The sequence below is a fragment of the Aureococcus anophagefferens genome (assembly GCF_000186865.1).
Source record: "Aureococcus anophagefferens unplaced genomic scaffold AURANscaffold_1, whole genome shotgun sequence".
In the NCBI taxonomy this organism is placed as follows: domain Eukaryota; class Pelagophyceae; order Pelagomonadales; family Pelagomonadaceae; genus Aureococcus; species Aureococcus anophagefferens.
The window spans coordinates 796,107-811,623 of NW_008705561.1; the positions used below are offsets into that span (position 1 = coordinate 796,107).

The 15,517-nt window shown below is 70.1% G+C and overlaps 3 protein-coding genes across 3 annotated transcripts; 1 reads left to right on the plus strand and 2 right to left on the minus strand.

Moving 5' to 3' along the window:
• Positions 1–1,509: 1,509 nt before the first annotated feature.
• On the minus strand, positions 1,510–2,201 carry AURANDRAFT_51933 (hypothetical protein; the record flags this gene model as incomplete). Its single annotated transcript, XM_009034493.1, has 3 exons — positions 1,510–1,859; positions 1,924–1,963; positions 2,025–2,201. 3 exons carry the CDS (start codon positions 2,120–2,122, stop codon positions 1,536–1,538), a joined length of 462 nt encoding a protein of 153 aa, XP_009032741.1.
• A 2,151-nt stretch (positions 2,202–4,352) lies between these two features.
• On the minus strand, positions 4,353–6,518 carry AURANDRAFT_70017 (hypothetical protein; the record flags this gene model as incomplete). Its single annotated transcript, XM_009034492.1, has 6 exons — positions 4,353–5,266; positions 5,320–5,459; positions 5,502–5,681; positions 5,787–5,886; positions 5,954–6,178; positions 6,247–6,518. 6 exons carry the CDS (start codon positions 6,393–6,395, stop codon positions 4,399–4,401), a joined length of 1,662 nt encoding a protein of 553 aa, XP_009032740.1.
• Positions 6,519–8,177: 1,659 nt separating this feature from the next.
• AURANDRAFT_17941 (hypothetical protein) lies at positions 8,178–8,582 on the plus strand (the record flags this gene model as incomplete). The annotated part of the gene is made up of 2 exons (XM_009034011.1): positions 8,178–8,335; positions 8,519–8,582. Coding segments are annotated over 2 exons (222 nt in total), but the record flags the coding sequence as incomplete, so codon positions are not given.
• Positions 8,583–15,517: the final 6,935 nt, after the last annotated feature.

Genomic DNA, 15,517 nt, shown 5'->3' on the forward strand with positions numbered 1-15,517 from the left:
GGCAGCCCCAGGGGGTGGAATGAGGCGCGGCAGCTTCCCCCGACCCGATTTTCGGTCCCCTTCGAGTCACAGAGCGTCGGGAATCGTTCGTCATGGGGGCGACCAGATGCCCTCGCGGCAGCTCTTCGGCTCGAGTGGATTTGATCGAGATCACCTCACCGCCTCCGGGAGGCGTGCGGCGCCGCGGGTGACACGGTGCTCACCGCGCAATGCATGAGGCGTTTGGTGTGACCACACCCGGACAGTCCCCTCGGGAGAGACATCCCAGGGGGTGTTTCTTCGAAGTTGGTCACACCAAACGCCCCCTGGAACTAAGTTGGGCCCCTCGTCGGTCGCCCCCCACCGTTAACGGCCGTTCTCGTCATCCACGGGCTGCCCCGACGCGAACTAAGTTGCTCGCCTTCGACCGATGGTCTTTCCCGAGCGACTCGCAGCCGGGCCCAAGGCGCGACATGGTCCACAGACCGAGCGCCGCGCCAAGTCCTGGAACCGCTGCATCGCGCGTCCGAGCCCGGAGCGAGGCAAAGCCGTGACGTCAAAACTGCACGGCTTCGCTGCTCTTTGAACCGGTTAACTTTAGCTTAGCCGGCAGTGCGTCCCGCTGCGGCACCATCGCCTGCAACGATCCCGGCGACCTTGTGGCAGCAATGGCTGCTTTATTCCCGTCCGCCCGCGCGCTCCTGCGGACCTCCGCCGTCGCCCCGGCCGTGCGGCGGCCGGCGCGCGGCCTCGCGAACGTCGTGCGGGCGCGCCTCGACGAGCTCGCCGAGGACCGGGGCGAGGCCGAGGTCCTCCAGTACGAGGGAATGAAGTGGACGGTCTGCGAGGCCAAGAAGTACGCCGACGGCCTCGCCGCGGGCCTCGGCGAGCTCGCCGTGGGCAACGGCGACGCCGTGGCGACGCTCATCCCCGGCGACGCGCCGGAGAGCCACTGCGGCCAGATCGCCGCGGCGTCCGCGGGCTTCGTCTACGTGAGCATCGACCCGGCGCTCGGCGCCGACGCGGCGCGACGCCCGCGTCGTAGACCCTTTCTTTCTTCCCCCCGCACACGCCGCTTGTGCCGCAGGTCCGGGACGCGCTCGCGGAGACGGGCGCGAAGGTCGTCATCCACAGCGGCTCCGAGGCGGACGTCGCGCTCCTCGAGGCCGCCGTGCCCGAGTTCTCCGGCCACGCGGCGCGCAAGGCGGCGCCCTTCCACTCGCCGGCGGCGCCGAGCCTCAAGTACTTCGTCTCCACGGGCCTCGACATGCACCCGGCGTCGTCGAACTACCAGCACCTCCTCGCCGTCGACGGGCCCAAGCCCTCGGGCGACGTCGCCGACGACGCGCTCCTCTACGTCGCCTACGGCGCGGGCGGCGTCGAGAAGTTCAGCCACAAGGAGGTCGTCCAGCAGAACGTCTTCCCGGCGCTCTCCGCGGTGCTCCACGTCGAGCACGCGACCTTCTAGGCGCGGCGGCCTCGACGCGCGGCGTAACACCGCCCCTTGCCTCGCGCGCGCCGACGACCGAGAGAGACGCCGTCGCTTTACGACGCGCCTATGCCGCGGATCGCATGATGGAGAGGAACTCCTCCTGGCTGATCTCGCCGTCCTGGTCGCGGTCGAACTCCTCGATCATGGCCTGGAGCTCCTCCTCGGAGAGGTCCTCGCCGAGCTCGCGCGCGACCTGGCGCATGTTCTTGAGCGAGATCTTGCCCGAGCCGTCGTTGTCGAAGAGCTGGAACGCCTTCATGATCTCCTCCTCGGGGTCGCGCTCCGCGTAGCGCTCGGCCATGAGCTGGGAGAAGAGCAGGAAGTCGACGGAGCCCTCGTTCGACGGCTCGAGCTCGTGGACCATCTTGATCACGTCCGTCTTCTTGACCTGCGGCGGCGCGCGACGCGTCGGGCGGAGGCGGCGCGACGCGTCGCGCGCGCGGCGGCCGCGCCTGGAAGCCCAGCGCGCGCAGCAGGACCTTGAGCTCGTGCCTGCGGCGCGGCGCGTGGTTCGTTTTTGATGTTCGTGGTGGCGTGATGCGCAAGAACGCACAGGTTGATTTTGCCGCTCTTCTCGGAGTCGAAGAGCTCAAAGGCTTCGCGCAGCTCGGCCGTCTCGCGCTCGCCGAGGCGCTTCGTCCCGCGCGTCATGGTTGGTTCGCGGGTCTGGGTTTTCCCGCGTTCGTGCGCTGCCGCCGGTGCCGCGCGTCGCGCTAGCCGCTGCTAAAAGCGCTCAAACTGGTTGAGTGGCAACTGAGGCACCTTTGGCACGGAGCACCCACGGTGCCGTCGGCAGAAACTGTAGGACTCCCCGACCGCTGGCACCAGCGACCTGATCGCGGGCAGCCCCAAAAAGAGCCCCACCCGAGCGCGGGCAGCCCGCCGACGGACAGCGTCAATGGCCGACGCCTGGCGGCGCGTGCCCGAGGTGCTGCACTGGGCCGTGGCGGCGAGCGTCGACGGGAGGAGCCTCGCCATGATGGGCGCCGTGAACCGGTCCATGCGGCGCTGGGCCCACGAGGAGGCGCTCTGGTCCGCGCTCGTCGGGAGCCACGACCAGGCCGCGCTCAGGCGCGCCGCGCGGCCCATCGCGCGCCTCGAGCTCGAGGAGCACCTCCTGGAGGCCTACCAGGAGGAGACCCTGCGCCTCGTCGTCATCGGCGCGGCCCCCGGGGCGGGCGCGACATCTCTCGTGCACCGGTTCCTCCGGCGCGCGCCGCGCGAGCGGCCGCCCTCGTCCGCGGCGATTCGGATCCAGCACGCGTGCGTCGGGCTCCGGCCCGCGGGCGCGCGGCGGCTGCTGCGCATCGTCGAGGACTCGGACGCACGGCGCGCGCGGCGCGTGCGCATCATCGAGGAGGGGCGCTACTTCGGCCACGTCGACCGCCGGGCAGGAAAAGAGTGCTAAATTCCCAACTTCAAAGGCTCCTCTCTCGGCCGTTTTCCACTCGTTTCGGCTGATTTTTGGACGAGCGATCATCTCTTGGAACGGTCTCGAAGCGTGGATGTGTTTTTCGTTACGCGCGCGCGCGGAACACTCACGTTGAAGCGACGTTGAATCACCCTTGTGCTGCCCAGGTCGACCGCCGGGCCATGTACGAGGGCGCGGGCGTCGTCGTCGTCGTGGACGTGTCGTCGCCGTCGGCCGTCGCCGACGCGGCGCGGGCCTTCGACATCATCGGCCGCGACGCGGGCGGCGGCGACCTGTGTGGAAATCAAGCAGTCGGGGCCGAACTTCGGAAATCTCTCGCTCGGTCGAATCGAAGTCGATTCGGCTGATTCTTGGACGAATCGATTGCTCTCGGAGAAGCTCGCGTACGCGCACGATTTGAAGATAATATTTCCACACAGGCGGCGACCCGCCGCGGGTGGTGTTGTGCGCCACGAAGACGGACCTCTTCCACTCCGCGGCGACGGCCGCGCGCCTCGACCGCCTCGCGTCGGCCGTGGGGGCGCGGTCCGTCCGCGCGTCGGCGCGCGACGGCACGGGCGTCGACACCGCGTTCCTCTTGCCGTTCGTCGAGGCATTTGCGGCTGCGTAAAGTTTGCGATTCGCGACGCGGTGCCGTCGCTTGTGCGTCGGCCTTCTCCACCGGTGCGTGGGTTGCGGTGCCTTCGCTTGTGCGTCGGCCTTCTCTAGCGCAGCAGGGTTGCTCCAGGGACAGGTATGAGGCACTTTGTGAGGCTGCCTCGGAGGAGGCGTCGGAGGGCGTCCTCGGGTAGGCCTTCGGGTGGCGTTTCGGATCCAACGGTCGCATCAACGCTCCGATAATTTAGGCCGACACGCGCCACTCGATTATGGAGATCGTTGGAAGCTTGTGGCGGCGATTGGAGGCTTAATTGACAGCACAAGAATCGCCATCCTGCCGCGTGTCGGCGCTCAGAACTCAGTACACCATCCACGCCGCCGCACACGGGAATGTTCACCATGCCCTCTCACGCCTTCCTCCGCGAGCAGCTGCGCCGCGACGCCGCCGCCGCGAAGGAGCAGAAGTTCCAAATGGACCAGAGCATCGACCGCCTCGCCAACCACACGACGCAGTCGCGGTCGTCGGCGTTCCTCCGCGAGAACCTGCGGCGGCAGGACGCGAGCCCGGCGCCCGCCGCGGCGCCGGTCCCGGTCGACGGCGCGGCGGCCCTCGAGAGCTCGCTGGAGGACGGCGCGGCCGCGGCGCGCGGGCCCGAGGCGTTCGCCGTCGCCGGCGCGGCCGCGCGCTGGTCCTGGCAGCCCGCGCTGGGCTTCAGCAACCAATAGCGCCCGTGTGCGACGGCGCGTCCCTCCCGTAGTGGTAACTACGACGGCACTCCCACTGTCCGCGCCGCGGGGCTCCGAACGCGGAGCGAGCGGGCGGCGCTCGGAACCACTCTCCGGGGGACGCATCCCTACCGCACGAGGTTAGCGGCGGAAAGAGGTCGCGGGGCCGGGCTCAGCTGAGCTCGCGGACGGGCTCGTTGCGCTGCCAGATCTCCTGGAAGAAGGTGAAGAGCGCGGGCGTGACGGACGTCTTGTAGGGCGTCGGGTTGAGGGGGCGGAGGATGTCCTCGCGCACCGTGCGGAGCTGCTCGAGGCAGTGGTCGCGGATGTCGATGAGGGACCGGTCCGGGTCGCAGCGCGTGCCGTCGAAGACGAGCTGGTGGAGATCCAGCACCTTCGACGGCGTCACGTACGCGCGCTTCTGGTGGTCGAAGGGGTGGCGGCAGAGGATGCGCTCGCCGACCTCCGGCGGCGCGTGGGAGAAGGGCACGAGCAGGTCCAACAGCATGACGTCCGCGGAGCTCACGAGGCGGTAGATCGACTTCGCTCCCGGTATCGTCGTCTTCGCGATCTCGTTGCTCAGCTTGATGCAGGGCTCGCCGTCGATCTCCACGAGCTTGTAGACGCAGCCGAGGGCCGGCTGCGCCTGGCACGTCACGAGGTGCGTGCCGATGCCGTAGCAGTCGATCGCGTGGCCCTGCTCCTTGAGGCTCAGGAGCACCGTCTCGTTGATGTCGTTCGACGCGACGATGGACACGGCCTCGAGGCACGCGGCCGTGGCCTCGTGGCGCGTGCCCCGGAACGCGTCGACGACGCCGGCGAAGAGCGCGCGCGACTCGCGCGACAGGTACGCGAGATCGCCGCTGTCGATGCGGACGCCCTTGGGCGCGAAGCCGCACTCCTTGAGCGCCAGCGCGACCGTGACGAAGTTCTTCAGGCCCGTCTCGAGGGTGGAATAGGTGTCGACGAGGGCCACGAAGTTCGTCGGGTTCGCGAGCGCGTAGGCGACGAACGCCGCGAACTCGCCCGCGTGCAGCGACCTACAACGTGTTGGGGTCCGACGTGGTGGAAGACAGACGACGCGGACCCGCGCCCCGCGTCCTCGTAGCCGAGGCGCCGCCGCCAGGTCAGCGCGGCCTCGGCGAGGTTCACGCCGCCGAGGACGCCGTCGCCGTCGAGCTCGTCGCCCGTGATGTAGCTCTGGACGAAGGCGTGGCTGTGCGTGCCCGAGACCTATAAGGACTGTGACCTTTGAAGCAGCGGCGCACTCCTTACCGGCAGGTCCGGGAAGAGGCGGCCCGCGAGGACGTTCGACGTGCCGTCGAATCCGCCCTGGAACGCGTAGCGGCTCGCGGACACGCCGCCGTCGGGGCCCTGGGCGCGCCGCAGGCCGAACTCGAGCAGCTTCTTGTCGGGGCCCGCGGCCAGGCGCATGCGCGCCGCGTTCGTCGTGACCTGGGTCGTTTCGGCGTTTTCTCGGCGACGCGCCGTCGTCTCGGAGCGCGCCTCTCGGAGCGCGCGGGCGGCGCGGTTCGGCGCGAGCGCGGCACCCGCGTCGACGCGGGTCGTCGCGAGCGACGCGAAGTTGACGAGGTTCAGCAGCGTCGTCTCGAGGAGCTGCGCGATCGCGAGCGGGCCGTGGATGCGGAGGAGCGGGCACCTGCGCGACGAGCGTCGGCTCCGGCTGCGCGCAGCCCGCCGCCGCGCCGCGCGACGCCGCGGCGCGCTTGGGGAAGACGACCGTGCCCTCGCGCACGGCGTAGATCTGGACCTTGGAGCAGTCGACGCTTCGGATCCATTCGAAGAACTCGTCCTCGGCGCGCGGCAGCAGCGTCCGCAGGTACTCGACGTCGTCGTCCGTGACCTTGAAGTTCTCCACGTAGCAGAGGCACTCCTCGAGGCCGCCGAAGATCGTGAACTCGCCGCCGAAGGGGTTCTTCCGGAAGTACAACCTGCGCGCCGGCCGGAGCGGCGTCGCGGCGCATGGCGCGCGCGACGTGTTTCGCGCGCCGGAGTGCGCTCGAAGACGGCCGGCCGCTCGTGGCGCCCGTGCTTCCAGTACGTGTACGCCATGCTGATCTGGTAAAAGTCCGTCAGCAGCGGGCCGACGAGCGGGTTGACCGGCGTGCGGGCCTTTTTTCGCGCGGTCGTCGTCGGGCTGCAGGCCATCGTTTTTTTGGTGTTTCTTTTGTGTTGCGGCGTGGGTTATGTCTTGCGGCGTCGTCGTGGACAGGCTGCGGCGTTCTTCGCTTTGTGGGAATTCCCGGACGGCTCAGTATGTCATACTCGCTTGTGGCAGCTTTGCCCTCGGCAACGTTCAAGATCGTTCTTCGCGCAGAGCGCGCCGGCGCGCGGGAGGGCTGTGTGTTGCGACCGGTGTTAAACCTAAAATTACTTCTCGTACGGTGGCATGCGCGGGAAGTTCTCGGCGAGCCACCGGGCGTCCGAGAGCCGTCGCAACTTGGAGAAGTAGCGTTCGAAATTGCCGCCGCGGCTCGGAGGAGCAGGTAGTCGCGGGGAAAAGCGCTAGAAAAGCGCCTCGATGCTAGAAGCCCGCTGTTTTTTGAAACGCTGGAGTTTCGCCTCGGCGGCCGCCGACTCGGCCGCGTCGTACTCGCGGCCGCGCTCCGCCGCCTCCCGAGCCTCCCGAGCCTCCGCCGCGAACCACTCGTCCGCGCCGACGCGTGTCCTCCGATTCGTGCCGTCCCAGGGCGTCGACCGCAAGCTCACGCTGGCGCTCTGCGACGCCGCGGCTGCCGCGACGGGCGGCCACACCGTCGTCGCGCTCGAATCGCGGCGCGCCGCGGTCGGCGACGCCGCGTTCTCGGCCGCGGCCGGGCGCAGGAGCGCAAGGCGCGCCGTACGCGCGTGACGCTGCTCGTGGCCTTGATCCGCAAGGACACGCCGGGCGCCGTCTTCTCCTCCATCTTCTCCCTCTATGCCAGCGCGCGCAGCACGCGCGAAGCTCGCGCGCGGTGTTTTGTACGCTAAAATGTCGCAAAAATGCTGAAAAAACTCGCTGCAGACGCGCGAGAGCGCGTAGGGACGCAAAAAAGGGAAAAGAGGGCGAGAGATGCAAAAAAAATGCGTTCCGATACCGGGACTCGAACCCGAGTCTCGAGCGTGAGAGGCTCATATGCTAACCGCCTACACCATATCGGATAGGACGAACGGAACCGGCGACCTCGCGAGAGGCGCTGGCGACCTCGTAGGTCGATGGGATTACGAGACCTCACGAAAATGTGGCTCCTGAAACCCGGCTTCGGCCGCTTCGGCATCGAAGCGGGCTACGGGTTGGAGCATGGCCAGCGTTTGAAAAACAGCGACGCGCAGCTCGACGCAGCGGCCACCGAACCGCACTACCTGTCCATATCGCAGGACCTCACGTCGGAGCTACAGCAGCTCCAGCAGCAGCAGTAAGCCGTCGCCGCCCGTCAACGCGGGCTTCGCCGACGGCTTGCGTCGCCCGGCCGAGGAAGGCCCGGAGCGCGTCGTCGGCCGCGCCGGGCGCCGCCGTCTCGTAGCGCGGCCGCCGCCGGCTCTTCCGCGCGGCCTGCTCGGCGGCGCGCCGCGCTCGTCCAGCGCTCGCCGCGCGTAGGCGCTCGTCCAGCGCTCGCCGCGCGACGAGCTCCTCACCGCGCCAAAGACAACACGCGACCGATGCAATCCGACCGCCGCACCATGGACCGCCAGCACCGCGACGACCGCCGCTACGGAGGCGACCGCCGCTACGAAGGCGACCGCCGCCACCGCGACGACCGCTACCACAAAGACGATCGCCACCGGAAAGACGACCGCTACCGCCGCGACGACCGCCGCCACGACAACCTCAAGAAGCGCAGCCGCTCGCGGTCGAGAAGCCCGAATGCAAAAAGGATCCGCCGCGGCGACGCGGCGTCGCCCGACAAACCAAATCCCCCGGCGCCGTCGACGCTCGCGGCGAACGAGAAGGAGACGGACGCGCGGCGCCTGTCCCAGCGGCGCAAGGAGATCACCTACGGCAAGAACACGCTCGGCTACGACCGCTACACGCGCCTCGTGCCCAAGGAGAAGCGGTCCCGCCAGGACCCGCGGACGCCGGACGTCACGGGCAAGTACTCGAAGCGCCAGTTCGACGGCAGGGCAGGAAAGGAGTGATTCAAGTTCGCTTCAACAGGAGTGCCGGAAAAAGCATCCGCGCGTCGAGAGCGCTCCGAGAGATGATCGCTCGTCCAAAAATTAGCCGAAATGAGTGGAAAACGACCGAGAGAGGAGCCTCCAAAGTTGGGAATTTCGCACTCTTTTCCTGCCAGGTTCGACGGCATCGTCAAGGCCTGGCGCCGCCGGCTCCACGAGTGGGACCCGCCCGCGGACGAGCTCGGCCCGTCGGTCGTGCCCGCGCAGGCCGCCGCGCCGCCGCCCGCGCCCGCGGTCGCGGCGGCCGCGGAGCCGCCCGCGGAGCCGGCGCCGCGCGCGATGGACCAGGACGACGACTTCGGCCCGGACCTCTTCGCCGCCCCCGCGCCGGACGTCGCGGCCGTCGCGGCCGTCGCGGACGTCGCGGCGCCGGCGCCGGCCGCCGCGCCGACGCCGCTCGCGGATCCCGGCCCGCCGCGCGCCGCGGCGCCGGCGCTCGACGACGACTCCGACGACGACCTGCTGTAAGGGGGGCGCGTCGTTAGTGGAGGTCGCGCTCTCTATCCTGCTAAATTTCGACACGCGTCCGAGGGCGGCGGAGGCCTCCGTAGGTCTCGTCCGCCGCCGAAGGTCCAGAATCGCAAAAGGAACTCGACAGAACCTCCTTGCAACAATGCGCGCCTCCGCTCTCCTCGTCTGCCTCGCCGCCGCTTCCGCCATCACCCCCCGCGGTGGCGCCCTCAAGAAGGCGCCTCGCACGTCGCGGCGTCCGCAATCGCATCTCGAAGGAATGTCTTGTTAAAACCCCTGGCGTATCCAATCGCCGACTCGCTCCCACAACTATGCCCACGCAACTGACCCCCGCCCCGCGTCTCGACGCGTCGAACGCGCCCGCAATCACCAGAAGAGACGCGTACAAATCGCCGGAAGAGACGCGCGCGCGAGATCGTTTTCGACGATCGGGTCGCGCGGAAACTCGCTCGACGATCGCGTCGCGCGCCAAACCACGACGACCACGACACAGGCGCCAAGGCCCTCGTCGTGCGCGGCGGCGGCATGGTCGAGCCGGCGACGGCGATCAAGGCGTCGACGGCGATCTTCGGCCTCTACGCGGCGCAGATGCTCCTCGTGCCCAAGTTCATGATCGAGCAGAACTTCAAGACCGTCGCGGATCCGTACACGGCCTTCTTCGCGCGCGTCTGCGGCCTCTTCTGCGCGTCCTACCTCTACTGCATCAACACGCTCGACGCGAGCACGGCGCTCGCCATCTCGGGCGTGACGACGGTGCTCTGCTCGATCCTCGGCCCGGTCCTCGGCGAGCTCCGCGTCGACGGCATCGAGCCGAACACGGCCCACGGCGCGGTGTACGTGCTCTTCCCCCTGCTCCTGGCCCTCCACGCGCTCGCCCTCTGAGCGCGCGCCGAGCATCTCCGCGAGCCGCACAAGGCGCCGCGAGTCTAAGAGCTAACGACGAGCCACGCAGCACACAAACACCATTAGAGGCCGTGGTGGCCCGGCGGCGGAGGATAGCCGTGGAGTCCCGGCGGCCTCCGCCGGCAGAAGCACTCCGGCTTCGCGCAGGTCGAGTCGAGCGGCCGCGCCGCGGGGTAGCGGAGCTGCGGCACCACCGACCTCACCGTCGCGCGCCACTCCGTGTCGCCGTCCAGCGGCGCGCCGTCGGAGTGGTCCTCCGCGGAGACGCGCACGCCCGCGCGCCAGTCGAGGCCGAGGCTCGCGGCGCGGCGCACGGGGACGCCGTCGACCGCGAAGCGCGCCTCGCCCCGGACCATGTCGACCTCGACGCGGACGGCGATGCGCCGCATGACGCGCCAGGCGTCGTCCAGTTCCGGCACGTGGCGCCCGTCTAAGACCGCGTAGGTCTGGGGCGCGCTCTGCGCCTCGTCCAGGTCTTCGTGGAGCAGCTCCTCCATGCGGAGCGTCGCGGCGCCGACGCGGAAGACCGCGCCGTCGTCGATGGCCGTGTAGGCGATCTCGAGGGCGACGACGCCGTGGCGGGGGAGGATGGGCTCGGCCACGATCACGGCGACGAAGCCCTGGTAGTGGCGCTCGATGGACCAGCCGATCTCGCGCCGGTCGTCGCCGAGGCGGTGCGGGCCGTCGGGCGCGAGGAACGTCGGCGCGAAGCGCGGCCAGTAGGCGGCCTTCGCGATGTCCTGGAGCACGACCCGCGGCAGGAGCCGCAGGTCGCTGCAGGCGCCGAGGCGCGCGTGGCCGCCCATGAGGAGGGCGATCACGGCGTCCGTCTCGACGTGGAGCGTCGCGAGCCGCCGCTCCGTGACCAGTTCGGCGGCGAGCGTCGAGGCCGGGTCGAGCGCCGCGCCTTTGTCGTCCGATGGGACCGCGCCGACCATGGTTGCTTCCGCGGCGGCGCGCGCACGCCCGGGAGGAGCCACAAGCCGAGCCTTTGGAAGTGCGGCAACACCTTGTGCAACGAGGGGGAAACTACGCATCGCGCTACGCGAGCGCGGCCTTGACGGCGTCGAGCTTGGCCTTGAGGGCGTCGCGCTCCTTGGAGACGAGCTTCAGCTTCAGCTTGGCGTCCGTGAGCTCCGCGACGAGCTCGTCGTTGGAGAGGGACCGCGGGTCGAGGTCCGAGGCCACGCGCGCGAGCTTCGTCTCCTCGAGGAGGCGGTGCGCGCCGTTGCGCAGGATGCAGTCGAAGGCGCGGGGCACGAAGCGCCGGGGGAAGTCCGGGTCCACGAGCGTCTCGTCGGGCGTCGTGCCGAACCACATGGCGACGTAGAACGGGAAGTGCATCGCGGCCAGCTGCCAGTCGCGCTTCAGGTCGTCGAAGGAGTAGTCGGTCACGCCGTAGGTCGTGAGGGCCGCGTGGTAGTGCTTCAGGGCGATGGGCTCGAGGCGGCGGCACTCGTCGATGGTGTAGCCTTCGATCAAAAAGAAGATGATGTCCTGGCAGCCCTTGCCGACGGCCGTGTACTGCCAGTCGATGAACGCGGGCACGGAGTTGGGCATCATGAACATGTTCGGCGGCTTGACGTCGCCGTGGTTGAACGTGTGGGGCTTCTTCGACAGCTCGTCCTGGACCCACGCGAACTTGTTGATGATCGCCTCGCCCGCCGCGAACGCCTCGGGCGGCAACTCCAGCGACCGCCGCGCGTCCGGCGTGGACCACTTCTCGACGAACTTGGGCCAGTAGGCGCTGAGGTCGTCGCCCCAGCCCGGCTGGTACCAGGGCCCGTTGTGCGGCTTCACGCCCAGCGCGCCCGACGCGAGCTCCGGCGCGTTCCAGAACGACGCGTGGTGCTTCGCGATGTGCCTGCGGTCGACGCGCGTGTGCATCCTTCCTCTCGATGGCACGTTTGGCTCGTCCGAACATCGGCGGGCGACGACCGCGCGTCCGAACGGGAAACGACGGTCCCGAAAGCGACGCGGGGCTCCCGACTGGATGGTCAGCAGCACGCCGGCGTCGTCGAGCTGGGGGCAGAGCACGGCGCCGGGCACGTCGAGGTCTTCGAGCAGGACGCCCTCGGTCGTCAGGCCCGTCTCGACGTCCTTGACGGACCCGAGCCACCGCGGCACGCGGATGGGCACGCGGTGGCTCAGCGTCTCGTAGAAGTGCCACTCGCGCTCGTAGAGCCGCAGGCGCATGGCGACGTCGTGGTCCGCGCTCGCCGGGCTCGCGATCTTCAGGATGGCCGTCTCCGGCCGCGCGGACACGGCGCCGCGCCGCGGCGCCGCCTCGACGCCGCCGCCGCCCGCGTCGCCCGCGGACGAGCCGCCCGGCGACCCGGGGCCGTAGTAGATCTTCACGCGCATCGTGTCGCAGATGTAGCCGCCCTTGAGCTTCGTCGCGTCCAGCTCGACGCGCGTCGCGGGGATGCCGTTGGACCGCAGGCCCGCGAGGCAGCGGCCGGCGACGTCGCGGCTGTCGGCGACCTCCATCTTCCACGTCTCGGGCTTCGTCGGGTCCTCGCGCTCCATGGCCGACATGGCGCCTGCTCCACAAGAGTTTTCTGGATGGCTGCAGAGGCTGCACGAGATGGGCAGCGTCAATGCCCAAAATAATTGTGTGAGCTCGACGGTTGATCTGAGATGAATCTGGGTGTGCCCCTTCAAGGAGAGACGTTGCCATTTTTCTTTAAAAAAACTCAAGTCGCTGGCCTACCCTTCCGGAAGAGCGCCGCGAGGCGCCGCTCGACGCGGCCCGGGCACTCGCAGCTCTCCGCCGCCGCCCCGGCGCAGGCCGCGTCGTCCGCGCCGCGGAGCGGCGTCGCGAAGCAGTCCCGCGCGCGCGCCGTGCAGTCGCGCGCGGCGGCGGTGCGCCCCTCGCAGGCCGCCTCGCGCGCCGGGAGCGACGCGTCGGGCCGGACGCCGCAGAGCTTGTCGTAGTGGATGTCCGTGTCGACGAGGAGCCGGCTGTGGTGCCGCTTCTTCTTGTGCGCGTAGGGCAGGACCTCCAGGAGCAGGCTCCCCGCGTCCATCCAGGGCGCGTTGACGAGGTGGGCGCCGTGGATGGACACGAGCACGTCGACGTTCGCGAAGCGCCGGAGCTGCGCGCAGAGGTCGCCCGGGTCGTCGTTCGGCACGGCGTCCACTTTAAAGTCGACGCGGCGGCCCGCGGCCGCCGCCGCGCGCGTCGCCAGCCCTCGAACAAAATCGACGTCGCGCACGCGGCGGTCCACGGGCCGCCCGCCGCAGAGCTCGACGCGCTTCGCGCCGCGGTGCACGGCCGCGGCGGCGTCCGTCCGCTCGAGCACGCGGACGACGACCGCGCCGTCATAATCTCGCCGCGGCGCCACGCCGCAGGCGTCGCGCGCCGCGCGCCGCGCCTTGGCGTGGGACCCGGCCAGGCGCCACTGCGGCGCCCTGTACTCGGGCGTGATCGTCCGCGCGTCGCCGCCGCACTCGGCGGGCTCCGGCGCGCCCTCGCCGACGAAGCGCACGCCCGGCAGCGTCGCGTTGAGCACGTCGCGCGACCAGGGCAGCGCCGGCCAGGGCCACCAGACGACGCGCGGCGCGCGCCGCGACAGCGCCGCGGCGACGATGCGGTACGTGAGCTCCTCGCCCTGGTGGCCCACGTTCTCCTTGAGCCGGCCCCGCTGCGGCGCCACCTTCCAGCACGCCGCGCTCGACGCCTGGAGCCCCGCGCGGCGGCGGCGCGCGGCGGCCGTCGCGGCGACCGCGACGACGACGACGAGGGCCCGCATCTCACGGCGGAGGCTCCATCGTTTGGGGATCGTTTGGGGCTGCCGAACTTGAACACGAGTTGAAGGTCAACCAAACCGGGAATACATAGGTTGATACATAGTGCGGGGGAGAGGCGGGGATAATGCGCTGCTAGAACGTGAAGTCGTTGGTGAAGGCCTCCTTGGACCAGTGGTAGATGGCGACGGCCTCCTTGAGCTTCTCGAGCGTTTTGTACTTGGCGAGGGTGTGGACGCACTCGCTCTTCTTGCTCTTCTCGCGCTTGAAGGCCTTCTCCGCGACGCCCGCGTCGTCGGCGGCGAGGCGCTCGTGGGACTCGCGGGGCACGAAGACGATCTGCGTGGTGGACGCGGCGCCGTTCTCGCGGTAGAGGCCCACGAGGGCCCCCGCGGCGTCGAAGGCCGGGAAGCCTAGGGGCCCGGCGCCGGCGCGGTCGGGCTTGAAGCGCTTCGCGAGGACCGTGGCGACGGCCTGCTCCGCGCGGCGGCTCTCGGCCGTCTCCGCAAAGGGCGGCAGCGGGTCCTCGTCGGCCGCGGCCGCGCCGGAGCCCGAGCCGTCGCCGTTGGCGCCGCCGACGTAGAGGGAGCTCACGCCCCGCGGGCCGAAGGACGGCTTCACGAGGCCCGGCGCCAGCGGCTCCGGGAACGCGCCGCCGGCCGGCGGCGGCGCGCCGCGCTGCGAGTCCTCGTACTGGTCGAGGATCTCGAGCACGCCCGTCGCCGACGTGCGCTGGCGGCTCAGCGACGGCGCCGGCATCAGCGGCTCGCCGGCGGCGAGCGCGCCGCGCGCGCGCTTGCGGCTCGGCCGCGCGCCGCCGCCGCCGTCCAAAAGCGCGGGCGCGACGTCGCGCTCGTAGGCCTCGCGGAGCCGGTCGATCAAGTCGTTGGGGTTGTCCATGGCGTACAGGGGCCGCGCCGTGTTCGGGCTGACGCCGTCGGCGAGCTTCTCGTAGCCGAGGTGGCGCCACTCGAAGGCGTCCAGGGCCGCCATGACGCCGTCGACCCAGCCGCGGACGCCGTCCGTGAGCTCGACGTCGCCGCCGGAGGACCACGGCGGCGGCGACGCCCAGTCGCTCTCCGACGGCGCCTTGGCCCGCGGCGGGCTCGGCTCGTCGCGCGCCGCCGACTGCGCCTTGCGGCGCTTGTTCCGTTTGCTCCGCACGGAGACGGCCATGGTGAGCGACGGCGCGACGTCGCAGTCCGCGGGCGACTCATCGACGTCGGGGGCGACCTCGATGCGGAAGGACTGGCCCTGGTGGTTCTTGGACACGTCCTCGATGCGCGCGCGGATGCGGCAGACGCCGCGCTTCGTTTCCAAGACGCCCGCGGCCGCGCCCGCGCCGCCGCCGCCGTCGGCCCAGACCTTGAGGACCTGCTGGTTCGTCACGGGCAGCTCCGAGGCGGCGTAGCGGAGGACGCACTTGAGGCGCACGTTGCGGTCCTTGACCAAATTCCGGCGGCCGTCGTGGAGGCTCACGTTGAGCTCGATGCACTTCTCGCGGCCGCCCTCGTCCTTGTACCAGACGGCGGCCTTGTCCTTGGTCTTCTTCTGCTCTTCGGGGTCGTGGTCGAGGACGCCGCCGCCCTCGATCTCGAGCTTGAGCCGCATGACCTTCATCGGCTCGGACCACGTCTCGACGGCGACGCCGTCGACGGCGCACGTCGCGCGGACGACGAAGGACCGGTTCTCGTGGTCCAGGCTCGCCTCGGCGACCTTGAGCTTCAGGGCGCAGGACCCCTGCTTGCCGACCGCGGGGCTCCCGCGGCCCTCGGTCTCCAGGAGGCTCGCCGGCGCGGCGGTCCGGTCCTCGAAGTGGAGGCTCAGGCTCACGGGCACGCTCCGCCCGCAGACGAGCTCGCTGCCGTCCATGAGCCAGAGCGTCGTCTCGAAGGCCTCCTTGGCGAAGGGGTGGCTCGGCACGTCCGCGAGCTTCAGGGAGAGGACCATGGTGTTTTTACTACTAGGTGATGGCCTTGTCGCTGCGGCGC